General features: G+C 36.5%; 1 protein-coding gene across 3 annotated transcripts in view; it reads right to left on the bottom strand.

The window, feature by feature from the left end:
* Positions 1-496: 496 nt before the first annotated feature.
* Positions 497-27,696, bottom strand: part of YLPM1 (YLP motif containing 1) — a 61,617-nt gene continuing 34,417 nt past the window's right edge. For 2 of the 3 annotated variants that reach the window (XM_081130412.1, XM_081130413.1), the window contains 16 exons: positions 27,476-27,596; positions 22,733-23,153; positions 22,543-22,635; positions 21,901-22,096; positions 21,311-21,429; positions 20,277-20,431; positions 16,011-16,073; positions 15,602-15,721; positions 14,924-15,100; positions 14,738-14,821; positions 14,362-14,445; positions 12,620-12,700; positions 9,402-9,453; positions 4,336-4,466; positions 1,237-1,419; positions 497-904 (listed from right to left, as the gene is read on the bottom strand). In XM_081130412.1, the coding sequence (XP_080986538.1) occupies positions 1,273-1,419; positions 4,336-4,466; positions 9,402-9,453; positions 12,620-12,700; positions 14,362-14,445; positions 14,738-14,821; positions 14,924-15,100; positions 15,602-15,721; positions 16,011-16,073; positions 20,277-20,431; positions 21,311-21,429; positions 21,901-22,096; positions 22,543-22,635; positions 22,733-23,153; positions 27,476-27,596 (2,044 nt within the window). In that variant the 3' untranslated portion in view covers positions 497-904; positions 1,237-1,272. The remainder of the gene's footprint in view (positions 905-1,236; positions 1,420-4,335; positions 4,467-9,401; positions 9,454-12,619; positions 12,701-14,361; positions 14,446-14,737; positions 14,822-14,923; positions 15,101-15,601; positions 15,722-16,010; positions 16,074-20,276; positions 20,432-21,310; positions 21,430-21,900; positions 22,097-22,542; positions 22,636-22,732; positions 23,154-27,475; positions 27,597-27,696) is intronic. The other variant, XR_013998316.1, reaches the window with a different exon arrangement.

The following is a 27,696-nucleotide window of genomic DNA, read 5'->3' as shown; positions in this document are numbered from 1 at the left end:
GCATCTCCCTACACCTTCCCTGCAGCTTTGATTAAAAATTCAACAATTCAAGTTCAGCAGCAAGGCAATGAGCTCCTGAGTTCCATGGAGTACATCAGTTCTGTCCACCAGGAGTCAAAGTCAGAGCAGGGAAAATAAAAACAGCAGCAGCAAGGGAGAAAGAAAGAAGAGGAAGGGAAGAAGAGAGGGAGGGACCAAGAGGATGAACAAATAAAGTAATGAAACATCATGTTACAGAACAGATGTGCTCCAGGGAATGGACAAATATTTGAGATTGTCTGTACTAGTCTTTAAGATACAAAGGTAGAGAAAGAAAGCAGCAATAAAACAAAGATGAGTGTTCTGAACATCACTGAGCCTTGTGTTACAACACGCACCATGGAATCACTGAGCTATATAGAGGTTTTGGGATGTTTGGCTAGCATGTAATTAGAACACAACATATTTAAAAAGCAATAAACATAAAATTAAGAAAACAAGAGAAAGGGGCCCATGCTGTATAGCCCATGAATCTCATTGGCTTTATCATGAAAGTTTATTGTTTTTAATCCTAGTACAATCAGCTACCAGTTACATACAGTAAAAAACAAAAACAGCCACAAAGCAATGATGATAGATAGTCCGTGACATTGTACAGTGGAGAAAATATTTTCTGTTGGAATCCTCCAGCAGATCCCCACCTGGTTCCAGCAGTTAAGCTATCACTCCCACCCTCCCCAAAATAGTTTTAAAAAAGTTAATGTCTTGCTTAGGTACAGCAAGATCCTAATACCTCTTGGGGACACTGGAGAACTTTAAAAAACTAAAGCCGTAGAAACAAAACAAAAACTGAACCGTGGAAGCAAGGTGGCACACAACAAAGCTCCAGGAGGCCTTGGCTTCAGATCACCTCAAAGCGAACCATCTGGAAAGAAAAGAAAAGGCTGTCATGCCAGGAAAGAACAGGCAGAAAGTTCAGTAGCCCTTAGTATCTCACTGCTCCACTCCTTCACAAATCTATGCTTTTTAGAATCCATGCTTTTCTTAAGTCTTATATTTTTATGAGTGAGCCAGGTTGTAGAAAATTGCTTCCTTTTAGAATAACATTTATAAATACTGGCAGCTAGCACATACTTGCTTTTTTAGAAGCAGAAAATACAGAAAACGAAGCATTTTTAACAAAGCATGCTGTCTACTTTATCTCAAACTCTTCAAAACAACTACAAAGTAGGCTATTATACGACCATGCATCCATACCTTAGGGGAACAACGACTCCATTTGAAAACTAAGTCTCATATATATTTGGTTCGATTGAGGGCTTTTTCAGCCAGGTGACCGCTTTCATCTGTGATCTTCTCCCAATCCGTCTGTCCGACCACAAAACCTATGGCCCTTTTCCTATCTGCATCCTTCTTCTCCTCCAGGTCTGCCCATCTCACCTACGAAGAACACAGTGTTAGGCTGGGCTTCGGGGAAAAGAAATGTGCAAAAGGGCTTTTTCCTCTCTGGATACTTTAAGGGGAAGGATAACTAACATGAAACCAGTTTTGAAAATGAGACATTAACTGGGAGAAGTGGAAAAAGGCATATATCTTAAGTTACAGAAAGAACTCTAGTCAATCACCAAGTGCTAACCATGCCAGCTCCCAACCAGTTCAGCTCAGTCCCATCCCTTCCAGCTCCTCTGTCACTCCTTTTTAGTTCGATGACCTCATTTTTTTAACCTACAGTAGAGCACAAATCTCTACCTAGTCCTCCTATCTGCATTCTCACTCCCTCAATCCAATCTGCTAGAGCGACCTCCTTAAAATATATAATTGTAACTCTCATCTGCTTTGATCCTTCCCTACCTACAGAATAAAATCCAAGCACACAGGTCCCTCTGAATCCAGCTCTGCCTACTCTCCTGCAACATCTCTGGCTGTGCCTATAGAATAATGACTTTCAACTAGAAACAGCCTTTTAAATGTCAGTGTTCCTCCTAATTTACCTACAAGTACTGTTATTGAGATTTATGGTCTCAATTTTTTCACTATCTTAACTGTTAACAAAAAATGTTAACACTGAAAATTTGGAGGTACATATATTTCATCCATTGTCACTAAAAATATTTCAAAGAAACACACTGAAAGTCCACTTGAGCTACCACTTTATACCCAACTAAGCAAGTGAAACTTTTAAAAAATAAATTATATTTTAAAACCTAACCATTTTGGTAAAAATCTAATGTGATCAATTCTATTCAATGGCCTTTTCTTATGGTGGAAGTTAATCCCAGGAACCTGCCTGGTATTAGTAAAAAGCTGAGTTATAGAAATCAAGAGAGCCCAGGAAAGGAATGAACAATGACTTCTGCATTCCTTGCTACCTGTAGGATCTCCTGGTGCTCTGATGTTGATTTTGGTGAGTGGTTTGAGAGTTAAAAAAAAAACCCCAAAAAACTACTGAAATGAGGGTGTGAGGCAGGGGAGGAAAATTCAAGTGGAGGCACTTTAAAGAACTAGGATGTGCACATCTCAGTTCTCTTTGCCCACCTAATTAACAAAGTTAAATTACATGGGGTCACAAACTCCTTATTGAAGAGGGTGCTAGTTACCAACTAAAAATAGAGAAAAATATTTCTCATTTGAGATTATTCATTGTTACCAGAACTATACCAAATTATCATTCCAAGAGTTATTTCTATTCAGTTGCCCCAACCTTAAAACTGGAGTAAGAGGTGTCAATACAAGTAGTCCCTGGGTGGAGCTGGGCACATAAATAAGGCCACTATTTGGATCTCCCTTCCCCATCCCCTCAATCTATAGACAAAAGGGGTGCCTAGGGACTGTGAAGTATGTGAAAGAGCTTTGAAAACCTGAAGTTCCCTGTAATGGCATCCACAGTAAGAAAGTTTTATTCTCTTACAATAAATGTTCTTTCACTAGTAAAGTACTGAGGAAATTCATAAAAAAAAACAATGATGTATAAAGAGAAAGAAATGATATACAATCTCATTCTTAATTAAAGAAATGTAAAATGAGATACCTTTTTTTCACTTATCAGATTGTGAAAAGTTGAAAAGTTTGATAACAGCACTGCAGGGGCAAGTGTGGAAAAATAGACATTTACTTACATGTGGGTGTATAAATAGATGTAACCTTTCTGGAAAGCAATCTCACAATATCTGTCAGAAATGATAAATCATATTCTATGAGCTTGCAGCTTTAGTGCTAAAAATCCACCCTAGGGATATACTTTCAAAGAGACACCAAGACATATACACCATGACTTTCACCAGAGTTTTTATATTAATAAAATGAAAACAGCATAATTATCTACCAGTAAGGGACTGAATAAATGATTGTACAACCAAACAATGGCACACTAGAAAGTCATTTAAGTAGGTACTTATATACTTATATAGAAAGATCGACAGATTAGCTGGAAAAAGCTTATGCAAGTCATATATAATATGATCCCTTTTACTTTGTTATTTGGTTTTGAAGGATATACACAAATATCACTTTTACTGAATTTGACATCTATGTGGAAGACCTATCCAACTTCATTTCTCCGCTCTCTTTCATAGCAAAACTTCTTCAAAAAGTTGTCTATATTTGCTGTCTGTACTTCTTCGTTTCCTATTCCTTCTTCACTCTGCTCCAAACTGGCTTCTGTCCTTCAACTCTCAAAGAAAACTTGACTGATTATTGATCAATCTTCAATGATCTCCATGTGCCAAACTCAAGAGCTATTTCTGCTCCCAATGTACCTGTCTTCTCTGTACCATTTAACAGCGGGCTACTCTTTGCTTCTTGAAACATTTACCTCTCTATCTGAACTTCTAAATTTTGGAGTCCTGAGTCCTATTACCATTTCTAACTTAATTGGTCCCTCACTGAACTTCTGATTTTTCACTCTCAAACTTGTGACTACTCCAGTTTTTCTCCAATTCAGTAAGTGGCACCATGTACATGGAATGCTTATGGCCAGAGCCCAGAAGAGTCACCCCTGATTCTATCCCCTACTGGACTCTGCACATCTAACCCATGAAGAAGTCCCACAGGTTCTCTTTAATACCCTTCTCTGCACCTGGCTCTTTTGCCCCATGGCAAAATGGCACAAGCGGCCACTCCAAAGTCCTTGAAGGTTGACAACATGCTAGCTATTTCTGTTCTCCATTTTCAAGTTTCTTGTACATTTTGACCTGATATTTGTAAAGTCTGACTCATTTTTCTGATGTGTAATATGATACAGTATAAACGAAATTGCTCTAAAAAATAGCATTCATGTGATTATCTGCTATGACTTTCTAAAACCAGATGCCCCAAAGGGCCCTTCATCGGTCGGCAGTTATTGACAAAGTCTCTTACCCTCTTCTTCCCAGGCTCAGAAGCACGAGTATCATAATCGTCAGGGAGCTGAAGATAATCCTCCATTCTGCTGGCAATTGCCTCCCAGTCACGTTTCCTTTTAGTACCAGTTCTCAAGCCATCCAACTTGTCTGAGGGACAAACACAGAGCCGCAGCATTAAGGAAGAGTGTGAGTTTGCACATGACACACAAACAAGGGAAAGAAGGCTGGAACACTGTCAGAGGGCACATCCGCATTTCTGAGAGCAGCATCACTTGCAGATCCAAACTATCTTCTTGGCTGAGATAATGTCAAGTTCTGTGCAATTTCCATTATTTATATGGTGTTCATACTGGCAGCCAAACATGATGTTGGTTTACATAACATGTATGGGCAGAGCAAGAAAGGCACTTGTCTCCCGGCCTCCTTGTTCTCCACCTCCACTCCCCAACCACCACACTTTAGCTCTCATGTTCTGAAGGAAAATGCAAAGTTGGGTTTTTTAAAAAAGTTTCTTCCATTCTTTTCTTTAACACAATATTACTACCACCCATTTGATCTGCTATCATGTGTGATACTGTGTCATATGAAAAGCAGGTAGTACCAAGAATTTAATGAGCCAACCTAATGTTTTAAAACGTTTTAGATTAACAGTTTATTGGGATTTGACCTCTGTGAGAAGATTCACGAGTTAATGTTTATGAGTAAGTTGACTGTACAAATCACCACTTTCTCTGGTTATACTTTCTAGTACTATTGACCATTCTGAGGCTAAGGGCTAGTCAACCAAAGTGACCAGATCTGAATTTTCTTTCAGAATCCTCAATCTGAGAGGGCTACGCTTTCCAAGGCCTCCAAACTATAATCAATTAAGTGATAGGAATTGCCGATTCAGAAATTATGAGATACAAGTTTAGGTGTCTTCAAGAACACGCGATGAAAATGAAAATGTGTGGTCTTTTTTATTGGTTAATACTGATTTTGAATTCTACATATGAAATATTATGAGTTATATATTTTAGTTACATTGAAGCACTAAACTTCTGAATCATTTTAGTTATATAAACACACTATTATTAAGCAGGTGAATAAAGGAAAACCTAAAAACTTCAGAAACACTCAATAACCACATTTCATTGGACTCCATAAAGAGTGCAGAATGTATATAATATAAATCTTTTAGGCGCCAAGAACTTGATATGAATAGTACAATGGAAGCAGTGGCAGGAGAGAGGATGAGTTTATGCTTCAAATGTAAAAGTTTCACACACAACTAACTATACCATACCATACAGGCTACAAAAACCAGTAAGATTTTGTATACTTGGCAAAGCTTTTATTTCCTAAACCTCTCCCCCATAAAAGTAAGAATATTTTAAAAACCAGCAAGGCAAACTACAACACTTTACAAAACTCAAGAAATTTTTATCATATCACTTTGGAAAAATTTTAACATGGATGAGTTCAACAGAAAGTCTCTTAACCTCTGTAAATCACATGCTATACCAAATGGCTCTATCTACATGTATATGACAGGCCATATTATACAAGATCTTAAAGAAGTGACCCTTTGATTGCACAGGGACACAGTATTAGAAAACCAACGAAGTCCCACACACCATAAAACTGTTCTCAGTTCAACAGTGTGCAGTATTACCAGAAGAGTAGGAAGCTCCCATACACTTATTATTAAATAAACCTCAAAGAATTCCCAAACTTAATAAGATCAACTTTGACATTAACATACTTCAAAGGAAAGTTTCACATATCAATTCCAAGAATAAAGCGTGGTCAAGCAGCAATGCAGAACAGTGTGAAAACTGCAAGAACGTTTCCTCATACACTGTGTATGTGACGGGAGTTACAGATCAGGAGGCCTACATTTGCAACATGGAAGTTCAGAACATGTAGTCTAGTCTGAACATCCTTGTTTGTAATGTTTAATTTAAAATCTGATTGTGCACAACATGTTTAAAGTTTCCTTCTTGGGCTGAAGAAAGGTTCATACCTCTTCGACATGGTATCCTGGAAACCCAAACACACAGATGTATGGCATAAGGTAAAGGAAGAGGAATCTGGAGTGTTAGTTACAGAAGACAACTGATGCCCAATACACTCACACTTATGACTTTCAGAGGTTTGAGTTTCAAAAGATGAAGTTTAAAATGAAGATGAAGGATAAATATCCAACTTGACTGGTCACAGAATTTTACCACATCTTTAAAACAGTATATATTATTATAGAGTAACAGAAAAAATTTTAGATACACCTATATATTTCTAAATAAATTATATTTCTAAACATTTGTTCCTAGTGAACGCACAAGGGTTATGTGCTTATACATGTCATAACTGCATTCCAATTGTGAAGAGATGAAACTGCCTGACACATGGAAGGCTAATACACAATAACTCATAAGCAGAGACAAATGACTGAGATGAGAAAAGCAAACAGATTTGATATGCAGAAACCTAAATCATGTCACTGGAATTTAAGGAGCTTCAAGGCTAAATTCCAGCATCTGATGTGCATTAGGGTGCCTGGGTCCCAGATGCGAACGAGTCAGGTGTTACTGAAGGGGGGACACAGGCAGTTTTCAACAACTCTGATACCTATGCCAGATGTAGCGCAAACCAGTTCTAAATATCTCCAAAATTACACCACTTCTAATTTGTAACACTCAAACATAGGCTGAACCGTATACTATACTTAACGAACACAGATCAAGAATCTGCAATGAGACTTAACCCACTCCTTGAAAGATTTTAGGTGAGTATTTTCTCACTGGCAGATTCATTTGTGAATCAAAATTCCTCAGATACAGATTCAGCTCTTCTGGCTCAATGTGACACTCACTGCTAAAGCTTAGTATGTTTCCACCCAGCACAGTCATGTTACCAAGAGTAACGTAAGAATGTTGGTAAAGTACTCAAAAAAATAAATTGTATCTAGTAATCAAATTTACTGAATTTGTTATGATAAGGAAGGCAACATAAATAGGCTAATTCTCAGATGAAGATCCTCGTATTTTAGAGAAGAATCTTCTTTTCAGTTGATTCCATAGGCCAATCTCAAAGAAGCAAGCACTTTCAAGAATGCTCACACTCAATTTGTTTTCCTCCACAGGTAGATTAGCTCTCAAGATAACACAGTGGTGCAAGAAGCAAGTCATTACATGAAACATCAATGTCATTCTTATTAAAAATAAACAAAAACTCAACTGCAAACATGTTAGAATTTCTTTTCTAGATTCATCACTAGATCTTTGGTGCCTTTAACTGAGATGGTTTATTTAACAAATCCATTTCTGGAATTCATTGTGTAATATTCTGTCTTTAAAATGGGCTGAATTTGTATAAAACGTATTTTCTGAGAAGCAAATGGTAGACAGGCCAGAATTTTTTCCAGAAATCAATAATACCAAGATTAATAGCATGTTTTCTTGAGTCATCATTACTAAATTCCATTTTCCTTTCTCTTTAAAAATTAGAAAGGAAAATAGAAAATAGATGGGGTCAAGTTAAAAACACATCGTAGATCATATATTACATAAGGCCTCTGTTATATGCTTAGCTAAAATATTTATCACTTTTATAATCCCTTTGTCTCTTTATGATCTCTTTGCCTCCAAATATAAACACTATTTAGAGAACCAGAAAAGAGGGACATGATCTTTACAGTCTTACAGGTTATCCTAAAAGCACAGAACTTCCAACATTCTTAATCTAATGTCAAAATAAGAAGATCTAAAGCATTATTATTAAAAGCAAGCTGTGATTATTATTTTCCCACATACTTAATTGCATTTAAACACTTAAAATGCTTTAAAGTTTAGGGAAGGAGATAGCTGGTTATTGTTACGATTTCCCACCGAGGGAAGACTAGTAGAAGAATATGTCAGTAACCACATACAATTTTCACATGACATATATTAGAAAAAAATTCTAGACTTTACAACAAAGCAACTATTCCAATAATATAGTAATACTAGAGTTTATGGAACTATCTATTGACATAGGACCTGGTCAACATCAATTGCAAACATGACCATTTGGGCAAAATAAAAGGCGTAGCCTATGAAACTGTATGTAAAATGCACCCCTCTGATGTCAGAAACCCAGACAATGTGTCCCAAACAGCAAAGTAGCTAAATGACTCAAATCTGTTCTATGAATTTATGATCTTTAGATGGTTACTTCAGTTCTGAAATAATAGCTTTGATACCAGGAAGAGAAACACAAAGACCGACAGCCATACTTCATACATGGGTTAAGGTCAATCTTCTCAATAAGTCCTTATTACACTTTCTTAGGTTATTTATTAACATATCTTAATCCACATGCTAAATGGTTCTCTTTAAGAAAGAAAAAACAAAAACAAAAAACTTGAAAAAATGTTTTGAAATATTGTAGGAAAAGCCAGTGGATATGCATGATTTTCTGCTTGGCAGATAACTTCACACTAAGCAACTCCAATTTTTGATTTAGGCAATCATTTTAATCAGTTAACCTTGTAATCTGGCACTAAAGGCAAGTTGAAGGAAAATATAAGTGTAATCTTATAAAGCAGGCTCTTCAAAAACCTAAATTATGTATCTACTGTTCCCCACCTAGAAATTCTAATTTATTATACAAGGAAAATAATTACCCTCTAATTAATTTTTAAGCTTCAGTATTTATTATTACTCTTATTACTACACAAAGTATTCACAATCTGATTCAACTCTGGACTGCAGTTAAATACTCTTTTAGAAAAGGAGAAATCTCATCAGCACTAACATTTCTGATTAATATAAAAGAATGAATTTCAGAAGTGACAGTATTTTATTACTAAATTTATTACATATCTCTGCTTACCCTAAAAACTTTAAGTGGTGTTGAAGGTAGTTCCTTTAAAATATTCTTTCACTCTGTCACAAGATATAACTAGTTAAACTGAAAGCTAGCAAAACAGAGTGAGGATGTCGGGTAGGCCAAAAATCTTTAAGCAGAACTTTTGGGGAATTTGTTCTTCTTACAGCAGAAAGATCTATGACCATTACCATCAGGTATCACATATAAAAACAGGAAAAAGGAAATACCCACCTAGCTTTGCCTCAGATGTGTCCATCTCCCATTTGCTTTTCGGAATGTAACCCTAAATTGTACACAGAGAGAAGCTCGAAGGGTTAGAAAGAGACACATACATGCATATCACTTTTGAACTGGAAAAGCATTAAAACTGGGAATGGATTCAGTTTCCACTCACTAGTTATAAATATATCTTTAGGGAAAACACAATCTCATTATCTTTGAAGAAACTGAATTGCCAAATTCATAAATCTTCAGTGCCCAGATTTTAGAGTAGTCACTTCAGAACAGTATCATGAAGGTGCTTTGAGGCAGCTACAGTTCAGGACATACAACTGTACTCTGAACAACAGCTGTATAGTAAATACAGTAAGAATGTATGGTAGTCACTATGCTAATATTAATATCATTCAGAGTAGCAGAGGATTTATAATACTAGCTAGGTTATTTTCTCAATTCAATTGCTATTCTCAAGTGATAGTAGCCATGAGGTCCAGAGTGTTTTTCAAGATAGTTACTTTATAGTCTAGCATAATTTTAAATATTCAAGAGAAAGGAAAAAACTTGGTATCACTGAACACAACTATGAAGTTCAACTTCATTTTTAAATGACTCCATCCATTTACCAGTAGATCTTACAAAGGCTAATTTTACTGAATCAGTTTCAGAGCATTGCTTTTTCGTAAGCTGGAAACTGATTATTATTTCTGATGTCTTCTAAAATTACATTTTTGTATTACATGAAAAACCAGAAATCTCCACAGGCAATTTATATCTTATTTAATATAAGATAGGTGGTTTATTTCAAACAAAATCCCATAAGACTTTCAAATTTCCCAGTGTACCTATTTAAATTTGTAGTAATTCTTTCAGTTTATTCTCCTGGCAAGTAAGTGTATGCTTTTACCATGTAATTTACTATGATTCCCCTTTTCCTTCATTTGGACTCTGTTCTCTATTAGACCTTAATATACAGAATTTAAATACTATAACTTATTATATAGAACAGATTCATCAAAGGTGTCAGCATCTTCTTTTGAGAATCAATATATCTCTTGACTATTGGGAATATTCAAGTTCATAATATAGACTGACACACAGGTAAGTTCATAATATAGACTGATACACAAGTAAGTTGCAAAGTATGCTGAACATTTCATGACAGTAAGGTCTATGTAAGAGTTTAATAGAGCAGCATCATTCTTCCAGGAAACCTACAGGTTTTATACATTTCTAGTCTTTAAGCCAGATCAATAATTCAATTTCAACTCATTAGACAGTATTTCAGGTTTATAAATTATACCACCTTTTTCAAATACATTTTAAGAACAAACCAAGACAAAGTTATGCTGAAGTGATGGTGTTAGAAGTTAAGTACTGATGAAATTTGTACAAGTAATACCTCAAAAATCATCTGAAAACCTTAAGCATCACTAGAATAATTATAAATTCTAAGTCATATCTTTATTCACTGAAGCACTAATGAAGGCAAAATATCAAACCAATGATCTCTCTCCCCCGCCCCAAAATTCTCTTAGCCAAGAAGTTTGCTTTCACCCAGCTATAGTAATCAGCAAGTACAGAGTAGAAAATGCAAAGTTTATTGAGAATTTCAGTTAAATGGTCTGAATGACACGAGACTTGCTCTTAACCCTTTGGTTAAAATTTGCCAAGAATCTTTTACTTTTGGAATAAAATCCAATAGTAGAAGATCTGGATTCTGCATTTTCAAATGGGTTAAGAGAAGCTTTATAAGAAACATAAGCAAAACAAGTATATTATATTAATTCCCCCCTGCTGGAACCACACCCTGTTCTTATTTAAAACTACATCATCTTCTCACTGCTTAAAATGTTAAGCTGCTTGGAAGTAAAAGAGATAGCTCAGCAGGGTAGACTTCTAAGTCTTCCTTGCCAGGTTTCTGATGTAAAAATATAGTATTACAGTGTGTTTTATTTTTTAAAATTAAAAGTTCTAAGTTTTTACCTATACCTAAGCAAATTAGATGTTATGAACCAAATCCTGAACTGAAATCACCACAAAAGACGACCCTTTAGAAAGCTAACGTTATAGACTTCTCACACGATCACTTTCTAGTACACACGCTGCAAGCAGCTAACGAGGTCATTAGCTATATTTCAGAACAGCGTGGACCTTTAAGTGAATTTCCTGCCTACATTTTACTCATATATATCAAAATACAACCTAATTAAGAAAAATACTTTGTTTAAAGAAAAAAAACACATACTGAGACTCAAATGCCATTAACTTTAAAGCTTATTTTTTAATCCACATATGAAATCTAGGAATGTAGAGGTTCCACCTCTATATAAACACACAGTTTCTACCCAGAGTCCCCCATATCATACATGGGTTTAATAGGAAAACTCCTTAAAGAGCCTGTATTCTCCGGGAGGTAGGAATCAGGGTTCTCCACTTTGTACATTTTCAGAAGAATATGAGAAGCAGCTTTAGCAAGAGCTGAAATTTTAAATAAACTAATACTTTGAATTTAAAAAGCAACACTATTCCAAGGCATCACTAATCTGTACCTCATTTAGCAAACACTGAGAAGTAACATAACTCTATAGGTCGCATATTATTGAATGACAGAGTAAGGCAAACATCTCTAAGACGTATGATCAAAAGCATTTATAGGAGGTACACAGGAACTTTGAACTCACACTACATAAGCCTCTAATCAGCCTGGGCAAAATGCATTGCCTACACAGTCAAATAATTTTCCCCATCACTTAAGAGAATAAAATGCAGAACAACAAATCCAGCAGTCTATAGCAACCCTCTGCCTCCTCATTCAATAAGTTTTTCTGCCTCAGTTGACAGAAACTCAATTTTGAGATCTTACAGCAAAGAGACAATTATGCATATGGGGTAGGCTGTACCACATATTTGCTGGAATGCAAGAATGCCCTTTCATATATAACTGGTTTTCTTAAAACGTATACTCCCCTAAAGCCACCCACAAATAGATGAGCGAGTACAAGGGTAAGTTTCTTAGCATTCTTAAAATTTTCTTGTAAAAACACAGTAGAAGGTTCCTTTGATCAGGAGGAAAATAAAAAGTATCCAGAAATCTCCTTGAAGATGATTATGGAAACTTCTACCACTAAGGTGCACATCAACAGTAATAATCTGACCACAGATCTGAATTTAAACACCTAAGAATTTCAATAAAGAGACACTTTGTTCAAAGTGGTTGGTCTGTCTCCTACCAGTTCGTTTTCCTCTTCCTCTGCATCTTTCTTTTCTTCCTTCTGGTCTTCGATATTTGCATCAAAATCTTCCATCTCTACCTACACCATCCCAATAATCATAATAAAAAGAAAAAGACTGAGTTAACATTTAGGAAAACACTTAGTCCCTCATCAAGATCTGAAATGAGCAGTTTCCCAGAGAGAGAAGCACAGACTCACTGTTACATACTAAGCAATTTTTAACACTCTAAACTTTAAAACAGAAATGATAAAAGACACTAATATTCCTACCTTTCATTTTTCTGGGATATCTATCTTTACAATTTCCTATGAAGCTGAGTATAATGATCTGTCCTAAGTTGATAATTATCTGTTTTGAATGTCTATGAATTACTAAGATTTCCTTTTAAAATCGTTAGCAAGTATTTTTCCAATCAAGTCAAACATGTATTTAATTCAAACTTCAAAATGCAAGAAAGGGTACAGTGGGCAGTAAGGTGACAGTAGCTTGGTCCATAATGGTAAGAATGCAACTAGAGTAGATGGATTAGAGAGGTATTTATAAGGTAAAAGTGACAAAATTTGTAGACCACATGGTAAAGGGATAGGGTCAAGCTTTGGTATAACAAAGAATAGTGTCAAGGAATAACGTAAAAAGCCCTGGCCAGTGTGACTCGGTTGGGTGTCATCCCATGTACCGAAAGGTTGCCTATTCGATTCCCGGTCAGGGCACATGCCCAGATTGTGGGCTCAACCTCGGGAGGGGGGCATGCAGGAGGCAGCCAATCAATGTTCCCCTCTCCCTCTCCCTTCCTCTCTCTCTCAAAATCAGTACAAGTATTAAAAATTTTTTTTTGAGGAACAGAATATTAACAGTTTCACAGTATCTCCCTACAGATTACTATTACAAAGAGAAAAAGGTAGAAAATTTTGATGGATTCCACCTGAACCAAATGATCAAACCTTAAATCACCAATAGTGAAATAAATTGACAGTGTGTCCTAACAGATACACTGAGGACACATCACTTTTGTAGTATTCCTGCTAACGTTTAACCTAGAACTAATCATGCAGAGCCCTGGCCGATGTGGTTAGAGCATCATCCTGCGCACTGAAGGGTTGTGGGTTGATTCCTGGTTAGGGGCATACCCAGGTTTCAGGTTTGATTCCTGGTCAGGGTTTATACAGGAGGCAACCAATCGATGTTTCTCTCTCTCTCCCCTCCTTCCTCTAGAATCAATGGGGAAAAAACCTAAAAAACTAATCATGTATAAACAATCAAACAAACATAAAGTGAGGGGTATTCTACAAAACAAGTGACTTATACTTTTCAAAAATTCTGTCTTTCATGACAATGCCATAGCTAAGAAACTATTTTTTATATTAAAGAATGAGATCCTAGATATAAAAAAATTGTCCATTATGGGAATAACTGGTGAAATCTGAATATGAACTGTATATAAGGTAATTCAGACTTCTAGTCTTGTAAGAGAATGCCTTTGTTCTTGGGATACCTACTGCAATATTTAAGGGTGAAAGGTTAAGAGATCTGCAACTTAACTCTCAAATGGTTCCACAATACTAGTGATAACAACAGTAACAATACTAATAATGAGGAAGAGAGGGAGAATATATCTATATAGAGAAAAATGTGGCAAAATATTAATAACTGGTAAATCTCAAACTTGTACAAGTGTTCTTAAATATTTTTCAAAGTAAAAGGGTCCTTTTGCATTGCCTTTGAGGCAAAGGACACTCACCTCTTCAATAGCAGCATCTTGCAGCAAAGAACGAATGTCCAGACGCATCATATGACGAGGTGCAGTTTCCCAGTGATCGGCCATCTATTGATAGATTCAGGGGGTAAAGTTATCTCTTTAAAACTACTCAAAAAAAGACCAAATGGGCATCCAAGACAAATTAACTAATAGTGTGAAGTCTAACAGGCTAGTTCCAGGCAGAGCTAGGCGGGCCACCTTTTTCAGTTAGATACAAAGGATAAGAAACATTTACTAAAACAGGTAGAAAAGATATTTTGAAAGTAAAGGGGATAAATAAGAAATTCCAGACAACAGGGATAATACAGTCTCTAAAGGAAGTTTAAAATACAATGCCTTCTATGTTTCCAAAAATCACCTTGTTTATTTCCTTAAGCTTTCTTCCATGAATATTTCTCTTGCCACAAGTCTGGTTATCTGCACTCATTTCAGCCAAATACACCTAAGAAAGAATGAATAGCAATTAGGCAAACAAATGCAGCACTTACATGATAGATAACACAATGTAAGTTATCAAGACTCTAAAACTATTTTAAGTCTGTACCTCAAATCCCTTGGTTTTTGCTGCACTCCAAAACTGGTCAAAATGTCTAACTCTGTCATTGATGGCATCCAGGATGATGAAGGGGAAAAAGCCATCATCCAGAGTCTTTTTGAACGTTTTGAACATGCTGGTGCGATAGGTCTCCTCCATCTCAGCTTCATATTCATATTCCATTACCTAAGATCCCCAAAAGAGAAATGGAGTTAGCAAAAGCAAAGAATCATCCTAAACCTCTTCCTTGGTCAGGGATAGGGATGACTATCCCTATCTGGATAGGGATGACTTTGTAGTCATTCCTTCACACCTGAATACTAAAGTTTGTGTTAAAAAATCAGAGAACTCGCCCTAGCCAGTTTTGCTCACTGGTTAGAGCTTCGGCCCGCGGACTGAAGGGGCCCAGGTTCAACTCTGGCCAAGGGCTCGAACCTCAGCTGCAGGCTCGATTCCCGGCCCTGGTCAGGGCACGTGCAGGAGGCAACCAATCGATGTGTCTCTCTCACATCGATATGTTGCCCACCCCCCCGCTGCAAAGCAATGGAAAAAATACCCCCGGCTGAGGATTAAAAAACAAAAGAAAACAAAAGAGAACAAAACAAAAAAACAGAGAACTCTTTCTTTATCTCCAAGAAAGCCATATTTCTCCTTTCACTACTGTTAATGAATCAGGATTAACCATACCTTCTTTTTCACTTTCTTTCCAGAATCTGGATCTTTTTCTTCTTTCTCCACTTCAGTGATGAAGTAGTCATCCAGGCTTAGAACTCTGGGTGCAGGTCCTCCAAATTCTACCTCTTTATCCTAAGAATCAAATAATTAAGAAAGTTAAAGAGAATTTATGGAATAAATTAATGAATGTTCACACTAATGTCCCTTCTTGTGGATAAATAATATGCAATCTTCTGGTGGTTTAAAATCAAACAGAGGCATAAATATTTGTCTAAGCAGGTCAAAATTTATATGGAATACCATCTACCACAGGAGCTAACTAGAATGGATCAAATGGGAAATTCTGTATTGATAAATGCTGCTCAGTAAGAAGATAAGTGGCTAACAAAAGCAACTGATTGTTTGGCTTTCCCATACTCACTCGAATAAGTTTTGCAACATGTGTCTTTCCACTGCCAGGCAATCCTCTCATTATAACAACAATCTGAAACACAAAGAAAAAAGAATTACACAGGGAAGATTTTTTTTAAAAAAATATATCTTTATTGATTTCAGAGAGAGGAGAGGGAGAGAGAGAGATAGAAACATCAATGATGAGAGAGTCACTGATCGGCTGCCTCCTGCACGCCCCTGACTGGGGATCAGGCCCACAGACCGGGCATGTGCCCTGACCAGGAATTGAACCCCGATCACCTGGATCATAGGTCGATGCTCAACCGCTGAGCCACGCCTGGCCGGGCCAGGGAAGATTTTTTACAATAAGATCTTATAGTTAACAACGATCTATCATTCTCCATGAGAGACCACATAATACATCACAAAACAAACCTTAATAAATTTGAAAGGATAGAAATAATACAAAGTACTCTGACTATAATGGAATAAAATTAGAAATAGTAGAAAAAAAATGCACAAGTATGTGGAAATGAAACACCATACTCCTAATTAACCAATAGGTCAAAGAAGAAACAAGAAGTAAAATCAGCCTGGCTGGGCATGGCTCAGCGGTTGAGCATCAACCTAGGGTCCAGGAGATCGAGGTTTGATTCCTGGTCAGGGTACATGCCCAGGTTGTGGGCTCGATCCCAGTGAGGGGCATGCAGGAGGCAGCCTATCAACAAGGACTCTCTCATCATTGATGTTTTTCTCTCTCTCTCTCTCCTCCCTCCCTTCCTCTTTCTGAAATCAATAAAGATATATTAAAAATAAGATAAAACATTCTTAAAAAAAAAAAAAGTAAAATCAGAAAATACTTTGAGATAAAAATGAAGACAACATACCAAAACTTATAGGATGCAGCTAAAGCCGTGCTCATAAGGAAATTTATTTAGAAAGAAGAAAAATCTCAAATCATAACCTAACCTTCCACCTTAAGATGCTGTACAAAGAATAAACTAAACATAAAACAACCTGATGGAATGAAATAATAAACATTAGAGCATAAGTTAATAAAACAGAGAACAGAAAAACAATAAAAGCTGTTTCTTTGAAAAGATCAACAAAATTGATAAACTTTTTGCTAGACTAAGAAAAAAAGAGAGAAGAATCAAATTATTAGAATCAGAAATGAAAGAGGAGACATGACTGCCAACCTTACAGAAATAAAAGAAGGGTTATAAAGGAATACTACGAACAATTATATGCTGACAAATTAGATGATGACATGGACATATCTCTAGAAGGACACAAGACTACTGAAACTGACTCAGGAAATAGATAATTAGAATAGAACTATGATGTCAGAGAATGACATCAGGGCAATGGCAGCACGAGAGATACTCTTGGCCTCTCCCCTGAAATTTCAACAAGTTAACCAACTATAATACAACAAAAAATTCCCTATTCATTACAGAGGCACAACTTAGAGACTTGCACATTGAAACATCTAAAGATGGGCAACCGGGAATAAGTGAGGAGATAAGAAGGGAGGAAAGTTAAGACAGCCCTCAGACGCAGCCTTGCAGTTGAGAGCTCATGGAGCAGCCAGAAGAAGGGAGAAAGCTGGTGGTAGCAGGCACCTCCTTCAACCAGGAGGAACAGAGAGCTGCAGGGGCCAGTCCAGCAGGGCGAGCAGAGAGAACACTGACTGAGCCAGCAGATGCCTGACAGAGCGCGGGGTTCTACCTCGTGACTGTTGACTGTAGGGCAGGGGTGTTTTTGACAAAGAAATGGAACCACAGATCTCTGCCACCCCTTGGACTTCCAAAACTTGTCTCCTGTTGCCCTCAATGTTGGGTCAAGGAACATTTTATCTGCAAACCAAGAGCTACTGCAGTGGAACCACTGCTTCCCTCTGTGACTGATTCTCAGGTTTGTTTCTTGGGGCTGGACCCCACAGAGGTCTGGGGTTGCCATTATGGTGAGGGTAAAACAAACCCCACTCCCAAGCAGTCTGGCTGAACTGTCTTACAGAAGCCATGGAGGTCAAGTCTGGGAGATCACAAAGGTAAAAACAATCTTGCAATTCAGTGCCATCTACTGGAAAATAGTAGAAAGACCTCTTCAGAGAATGCTGCTATAGAAGGAATATTTATGCCTAGACAAAGGAGAGTAGCAAATACCATGACTAACCATAGTAACGAGGATGATCAGAAAGAAAATGAAAAATCCCCAGAAAGCAAGCTGGAACACATGGAAATATGTGACTATAAATGACAGTGATTTCAAGACTGAAGTTCTGAAAATCCTCAACGAGATGGGAAAAAAAACAGGCAATTCAGTGCACTAAGAAAACAAATCAATGAACAATACGAGTACTTTACCAACGAGATTAAAATTTAATAAAGAACCAATCAGAAATCCTGGAAATTAAGCATGCAATTAAGGAGATTAGGAATGAGCTACTGAGCATAGAAAACAGAGCCAACCAGATGGAGGAAAGAATTAGTGATATTGAAGACAGGAATCTAGAAATGATGGAGAGGGAAGAAGAGACAGACCTGAGCATAAAGAAAAATGAAAGAGCTCTACGAGACCTATCTGACTCCATCAGAAAAAGCAGTATTAGAATAATAGGCATTCTGGAAGAAGAAGACAGGGAGAAGGGAACAGATAGTCTATTCAAACAAATAGTGGAGGAGAACTTCCCAAACCTATGGAAAGAACTAGATCCTTGAATCCAAGAAGCAAAGAGAATACCTAGTTACCTCAATCCAAAGAGGCCTTCTCCAAGGCACACTGTATTAAAACTGTCAAAAATTAATGACAAAGAAAAAATCTCAAAGCCCCCAGGGAAAAGAAAGAAGTGACCTACAAAGGAAAACACATCAGAATTTCATCTGACTTCTCAGCAGAAACTCTACAAGCCAGGAAAGAGTGAAACTAAATATTCAAACATCTGAAAGAGAAATTACCAGCCACAAATAATATATCCAGCAAAATTATCCTTTAAACATGAAGGAGAAATACAGATGTTTCCAGGCATATAGAATCTGACAGACTTTATCACCAGAAGACCTCCACTGCAGGAAATATTCAAGGGAATTATTCTACCTGAACATAAGGTCACAACACTACAAGTAAGATCACCAAAAAACTTAAGGGATAATTTGTGACAACAAAAACATAAAAGGGGAGGGGATAAAGGTCTGAACTGCAAAGGAGGATGAACATCAGGTGCACTCGAAAGAAAACTATTGTATATATGCTGCTGTATTTTTTATAAACCTAATGCTAACCACACACAAAAATCCCCAAACCAGGACACATAGCTTAAAAGCAGAGGACATAGAGGAAAGTATGAAACACCACCAAATAAAAACAACAGAAAGAAGTACAAAGGAAAAAAAAGTAATGGAGGCACAGAGCTACCAGAAAACAAAAGATAAAATGGCTACAGGAAATCCTCCCACATCAGTAATTACCCTAAATGTAAATGGTCTGAATTCACCAATAAAGAGGCACAAAGTAGCAGAGTGGATCAAAAAACAAAACCTAACCATATGCTGCCTATAAGAGACACATCTAAGCCAACTATATCAATAACATTAAATGAGAATAAATTAAACAATCCAATTAAAAGGCAGAAATTGTTAGACTGCATAAAAAAACATGATCCAACTATATGCTGTCTACAGGAGACATACTTTAGATGCAAAGACACGAATAGATGGAAAGTAAAAGGATGGAAAAAGATCTATCATGCAAACAGCAACCACAGAAAAGCTGGGGTAGCTATACTAATAATAGATGAAACAGGTTTTAAAACGATTTATATACATATACAACATCAAAATATCTGATGAAAATGTCTAGTGCCAGTTTATTAAAATGGAATCTAATTATTCTACAATATAAGATAAATTTAAAATGTATACATTGGGAGGTCACTAGGAAAATAAGCCCAAACTAATCAAGCCTCTCAATTCTCCCTCTTTTTGTTCCACATACCATCCAACCAAATCTACATTTTCACTCTTCAAAATGCAATTAATTGAGCTCTTATGAATTATTTTCTAAAGTTTTCAACATCTTTTTTTGCCAAGCAATTAAGCTCTAACTTTTGAAATTCTATAGGGCGGGTAATTTTTCAGATTATATGATAATTTGGAGATAGTAAGATGCCTTGAATCTGATATTATTAGTATCTCAGAGAAAAGTACAGAAATTCTGTTCAGAATATTAAATTAAAAAGATCTATTATCAGCTTCTGATTTGCAAGAAAACTCATCAACTACACAGGACTCACTCTCTCAGGTCTGCTCTCTCGGCCAGGGGGTTTCAAAATATCATCCACATTCTTAGATTCAGGCTTCTTCTCAACTCGTGGAGCTGGAGGTGGCTGGTGGCTTAGTGAAGGAGCTGGCAGGGGCATTCGCTCCTCTGGGTAAGTTCTTCGTTCTCCTAGAATTTCAGCAGTTGAACAAAATTACTACTCATGTAGTAATTATTTAAAATTTTAACTCTCTCCACTCATCCTAAGGTAATATAATTCATAATGGTTTGGGAGCCACTTTTAACCTTAGAGAAACTTTACGTAATGAAAAATCATGAAAATGAAAAGATTTAGGTATGATTTCAGGCAAACAGAATGTTTTGAGAAACAGTCAATTCATCCTTATTTGTATTAAATTTAGGGAAAAAGTTAAGCAACAAGACATAGAACAATAATATATACTTACTGGATGGTTCTAAGTATGAGTTAGAGTTTGTCTGTAACTTTTGCTTTATAGTTTTAAGAACAAGAGTCACCAGCTTAGAAAGCTTGTTCTTATAAATAGGTGTAAGTTTCTAGTTTAAGTGGAATTTATAGCAGTGAAAAACTAAAAGCAACCTAAATATACAGCAGTACGGGTCTTATATTTTATCCACTCAAGAGAATGTCATACAGCCATTAATATAATAGATTTACATATGAAAAAAATGTATAAAAAAACATTACCAACAGGAATAAGCACAAGAAAGAAATTGTATTTATACTTTGATTACAATGTCATTAATATGTATGTGAAGAGATAATGAGAAGAAAACATACAAAATTATAATAGCTATAATTTGGTGGGTGGTGGGATTATAAGTCATTTTATTTCTATTTTCCATATTTTTAATAATATAAAAAAGCAATTTGTTTTATTAATTATATTGCTATTTTTTATGATAATGCTGCCATGTCTTAGAAATCTGAGTACATCTTACTCTGAAAGTTTAAATCCATAGCTACAATGGAAAGCATCTGTTGTTGGCATTCCCAACACCCTTATAGTTAATAAGGCACTGTTCTACCTCCAAACATGGATGGTCCTTCATAGGCCGGTCGGTCAGACTTTCGGTCATAGGGTGGCCTATCAAATCCTCCTCTTCTGGATGAAGAATGGTCTTTTTTGTCTCGATATGACTGAGTCCTAGAAGGTGTAACAGGGAGTGGTTTGGTAAATAAAAAATAATTGGAGGTCTCTGTCTCATAACGCAACACCATTACCTGCCCAATTTTCCCTAAGTAGTTACTACATATAGTCAATATTTATATTCTTATTTTACTTTTCTATTTAGATCTCCCTTGCACAGACACATCTAAACAGCTCAAAAATTGCAAAAAAAGTTTGCCTACTAATTAAGTAATGACTATGCTTTATTGACAATACTATTTCCTTCCCTTTCTAGCTATCTCCACCCATTTTATTTTCTGAAATTTATGCTAGCAAAACTCAAGCATCTAGTTTCCTGAAAATTGGTCCAGAACTACTCTTTCCTCTCCAAATTATATACATGAAAGAATATGCCATTTACTAAATTTCCTTTAGACACATTGACTTTTGCTGTACTCAAGTATATGGTAATTTACACATCTGACAAAGATATTTTTCATAGCATACCTATCATCTCGAGGTCGGCGTTCTCTGTCAAATCGATCCCGGTCGTAGTCAATAACACCACGATCCCGGTCTCGGTCTCTATGCGTCTCTCGATCCCTTTTGAAATCTCGATGGTCTGACATGACATTTCCTTGACGATCAAAATAAGGCTCACGGTCTCTGTCTCTATCATAACGATCACGTTGGCCTGCATGCTCTACAAAAACAATTAGTACAAAGTAAGAACAATATCCCTTTTCCGGAAATAAAAGCAAAAAAGTTCAAATCTAACTTTAGAACCAGGATAAATTGTTGCCCTAATTTCAACTTATGAATCTTTTAGCTATATTTAAAAGAGGCCCAAATATTCTTACCAAAGGGGAAATCATGTGATAATTAGGTACTAAAAGTTTTTTTTAAAATACTGATCTCTGCCCAGCCGGGAGTGGCTCAGCGGTTGAGCACTGACCTAGGATCCAGGAGATTGAGGTTCGATTCCCGGTCAGAGCACATGCCCGGGTTGCGGTCTGCAGCCAATCAATGACTCTCTCATCATTGATGTTTTTATCTCTCTCTCTCTCCCTCTCCCTTCCTCTCTCTGAAATCAATAAAAACATATTTAAAAAAAATAAAATAAAATACTACTCTCTCTGGGACTCCTACCTGTCTCAAATGTTGATCTTTCAGGTAGTGGATCTGGGCGCAGAGTTATTCTTTCTCCATAGGGTATCTGTTCAACTTTGTTAGTGGATATATCTGGTAAACAAAGTCAGGGATAAAACACTATATGAGTGAAAGCTGAAGTTAATAATTCTTTTAGAATCCCAAATACAAACTTACCACCATTACTCACCTCGGCCATGGCCATAATCAACAGTCTGCTGTACTGGTGGTGGTTTGGACATTGGTGGCATACCCATAGGCATTGGGCCAGGAGGGGGAATGGAAGGGTGAACAGGTGGGGGTGGTAACACTGGAGCAGATGGAATAGTTGCAGTTTCTGGTTTAAATTCTGAATTCAGTCCTTGTTCATCATTTGTATCCCAGAGGCCATAGAAAGAATCTTCATCCCAGCGTTCCTGTTCCACAGCTGAGGTTTGTGGCTTTATCACTGGAGGAGGTGGAGGAGGCGGTGGCGGCGGTGGTGGGGGTGGTGGTATTGGGATAGGTGGCCTGGTCACAGGAACAGATGATCTTGCTGGTGGAGCAGAGGGTCTTACAATTGAACCTGGTGGTTTACCCATAGGAGGGGGTGGTCTATAGGACCCTGGAGGCTGGAGAACAAAATAAATACCTTAGTGGGTGAGGATACCATCATGTTTTTACACATCAGTAAAAGTGAAAATCTGGTTCTCAATATACAAAAGAAAAATTTAATAAACTGTACTCAAAATTCAAAACTTTGTGCTTTAAAATACACCACTAGGGAGAAAATATAGTTGGCCCTTGACCAAATTAGGTGTGAACTGTGTGGATCCACTTAAACACAAATTTTTTTTCAATAAATACCTGCACTGTTTTCAATTTGCACTGCTGGGAGTCCATAGATGTGCGTGTGTGTGTGTGTCTCTGTGTGTAACTGTATGTACTAATCTATGCTATTTTATATAGGAGGCTTGGGCATCTGCAGATTTTGGTATCCACAGGGGGTCCTGGAACCAATCCTCCCAATTCCACGTAGATACCAAGAAACAACTTAAGTTTTGGGGAGTTAGAAGTTATATGAGAATTTTCAACTGTAGAAGGGGAGGGAGGTGCGCTTGGGGTGGTGTCCCTAACCCCCATGATGTTCAAAGGTCAAATGCATATGCAGGACTTGTATGCAGAATATGAAAACTTTTATAACTTAATAAGACAAATAATTTAAAAAATGGAAAAATATTTGGATATTCCTCCAAAAAAGATATATGAATGGCCTATAAGCACATAAAAAAATGCTCAACATCATTAGTCATATGCAAATTTAAACCACAATGAGATACTATTTCATATCCAGTAGAATGGCTATAATTGATAACACAGATAATAACAAATGATGGCAAGGATGTAGAGAAACAAGAACCCTCTTAGATTGCTAGTGGAAATGCAATATGGTGCAGCCACTTTGGGAAATGGTTTAACAGCTTCTCAAAAAGTTAAACATAAATATATCGTCAACTCAGCAATTTCATTCCTAGGTATCTATCCAAGAAAAAAGCATTTCCATTTCCACCCAAACACCCGCACACAAATATTCATAGGATTATTCAGGGAGCCAAATGTCCATCAACTGGTGAATGAACAAACACGACATGGTATAGGCACACAACAGATTACTACTTGGTAATAAAAAGAAATGAAATGCTGATTTAGGCTACAACAATGGATGAATTTTAAAAACATTAACTAAGAAGTCAGTTACAAAAGATCATATATTGTATAATTCCATTTAAATGAAATACCTAGAAAGGCAAATCTAAAGAGACAGAAAGTGGGTTAGTTGCTGCCTGAGACTTGGGGTAGGAATGGGGATTAACTGAAAATTGGCACAAGGGATCTTACCAGGGTGTTGAAAATGTTCTAAGTTGGATTGTAGCGATGGTTGCATAACTCAGTAAATTTACTAAAAATCAGTGAATTATATACTTAAAATGGACAAATTATATGGTATATAAATTATACTTCAATTGGTGGTTTAAAAAAAAGAAAAAAAATTGCCCTCAACACTATTACCCCTTCCCTAATGTGCCACCCTCTCTTTCTTCTCCTTCCAGAAAATTTAGGACACTAGCTACTTAGATACAGATGTCCCAGGCCCACCCAAAACCTACTGAAGTTCTGTGGGTTAGGTCCTGGCATTAGTTTAAAAAAACAAACAAGACCCTTCATGAGTAATTCTGATGTTCACCACTTAGTTAAGAACTTCTGCTATATTCCATCTTCCCACTCTGGTGACCTATCTCCTCCAAAAAATTGTGAATTTCCAGTGAGAGAAACAAACTCTAGCTAGCCTCCTCACTTCTATTCAGTTATCTGATTGACAACAGCAGTTTGTGATACATACAACACGAGCACCAGAAAACAATAAAACAAAGAAACCAATGAAAAATACCTAGAGGCCACTACAGGCTAGAATTAAAGACAAATGGTGATCATCTAAAGGTAAATTTTAGGTTATGACACTTGAAACTGTTAAGAAAATGCCTACGTAGGACAAAGCTATCATGTCTGTAGTACAGCTATTCACACGTTTTAAATATCTTAAGAATTCTTGGAACAATGTTTACAAATAAAACAAAAAGTGTTGTTTTATTCATACTACATAGTGAAAACACCAGATACATTTGTAAAAAACAAAACACCCCTACAATATTTATATGAGAAAGGATTAATATCTGTATTATAGTAAGGATGATATAAATTGGTAAGAAAAACCTTGAGTCAAACAGGTAAATTGGTAAAGAACAAAAATAGAAATTTTACAAGAAGAAATATAATTAACAAATATGGGAAAATATTAATGTTCACTAATTATCAAAATGCATATTAAAATATTTTATTAAAACTATTATATCTACCAAATAAATTAAATAACTGATGCCTGCAAGGCTACAGTACAGATGTTCTACGACTGTTGTAGAGAGCCACTTGCTATATTATAGGAGTCATTAAAAATGCCCTTATTCTTTAACTGAAGTATTCTACTTTGGGAGTTTAAAAAATACTTTAAAAAAGTTATCTAAAATAATAACTTGATACAAAGACATTCATTAAAGTTGTATTAATAATAAAAGTGAAAGATTAGAAACAACTGTCCAAAAGAAATGGAAGTTTTGATAAATTATGTATAAAATAATAAAGCATATAGCAAAATGAAAAAATGTTTAATGACTATTCAGTGAATAGAAAAATGTGGATCTATAATCTAGAGTTTCTATTTGCTAAGAGATACAAAGATAAAAAACATAGCTCCTATCCTTATGAGCTCAGTTTAGAAGGAAAAACAGACAAGAAAACAATCAAAATACAATATGACAATGGCTATGACAGAGGCCCTTACAAGATGTTACAGGGGTGCATGTGAGGGCAATTGTTGTACCCAAGTGGAAAAGATACAGAGCTGAGTTCTAAAAGATGCTCAAGAATTAACTGGTTGGAGGAGGAAGTAGGAAAAGAAAGAAAAGCAGCTCTAGGTTTGTAGAACCACATGAACGTACGAAGGCATGAGGAAGAGCCTGGCACACTCGAAGAGTTGTAAGAAGCCACATATGACTGGAAAGTGGAGTAGCCAGTAATGGTAAGCAGAGCTCAGGCCAACTCGGGAAGAACACAAAAAGCCGTGAAAAAGAATCTAGATCTTATTCTGAAAGCAATGGCGGAATACTGAAGAGTTTTAAACCCAGGGCACGACATGGTGAGATTTGTTTTAAAATGTCCATTTTGGCCAGAAGTCACATCAGTGTTGCCTAAAGTGGAGTGTAGGGGTAGTCCTGACTGCAAAGGGGCATGAAAGAACTTTTCAGGGTGTTGGAAATTTTTTTTATCTTTTGGTACACATTTGTTAAAACTCAAATGGTAGGCTTAAAATGAGTATGTTATTGTATGTAAATTATACCTCAAAATTTGATTCAAAAAAATAAAATCATCCCTCTGCCAGCAGAATGGAGAATGGATCAGAGGAGAGTAAGATGGAGACAGATGCGATGTTTCTGCAATAATCTAGGCAAAAACTGATGAAGACCAGAATTGAGGTTGTGGGTTGGAATATTTGAACAATATTGAAAAGGTAGGAAAATCAATCTATAGCATGGCTGAATATGGAAGGGTAGGACAGAGGCTGATGAGGTGATGGTGAGGAGAAAAAGCATGTTTGATGAGGATGATAGAGCCCCATTTTGAATATGCTGAGTTTGACAGGAGACATTCCAAAGAGAGAAACTGTAGGCAGATGGATGCACACAGGTCGTGAGATATGACTTGAGGAGTCAACATCACGGTGGTGATTTATGCCAACAACTATGTATGAGTTTTAAGTGTTAGACAAGGATGAAAAGGAACATTGATAAATAAAGAGTTAATTTGATGAAGTGATTCAAGTGTTTTTCTCTCTCATTGTATTGTTAAAGGTAAAACAACAAATAACAACAAAAATTAAAGCATAACAAATGGAAAACGTACATAAGTCTTTAACATGAACCACCCCTTGTTCTGGCCTGAACTGGGCCATGATATTTGATCCCTTCCCTAGCTGAAGGACAAGTAGCTTGAAGAGGTGGGGAGACTATGAGGCTCACATAGCAGAGCTCACGGGGAGTCTTTGCACTGCCCAGATGGAAAACAGGACTATTTGAACAGAAACGATTATTAGAAAAATTCGACAATTTGTGAACATGAAGCCATACAGTTCACATATGCTTGGTGTACTTATCAAAACCTGGGGTAAAAGGACCATACTTTTACAATTTTCAAGTCAATTACCATTAGCTTTTTACTTTTCCAAAATTTACATTTGTTTACAGTGGAAATTTATACTTGCTGTAAATACAAAAAGATCAAACAACAGACAAATATGCAAAGTAGGAACCATTGCATTTTCTGAGCACACATTTTCCCATACCAGATACATTCCAGGTCTTGAAGATGTATTCTGCAATCTTGAATCCTGAGGTGGTAGGTGGTCAGGCATCTGTGGCTCAGACCCATAGTCCTTCATCTTTTGAAGCTGTTCTTTCTGTTCCCTGTAAACAAATAAAATTGCCATTGTACATAAGGCATGTCTACTCCATTCCTAAATAATTAAAATTAACATAGAACAAAAAACAAGACCTAAAAATTCTG

The sequence above is a fragment of the Miniopterus schreibersii genome (genome assembly GCF_964146895.1).
Source record: "Miniopterus schreibersii genome assembly, chromosome: 1".
In the NCBI taxonomy this organism is placed as follows: Eukaryota; Metazoa; Chordata; class Mammalia; order Chiroptera; family Miniopteridae; genus Miniopterus; species Miniopterus schreibersii.
This window is presented reverse-complemented; position numbering and strand designations above follow the sequence as displayed.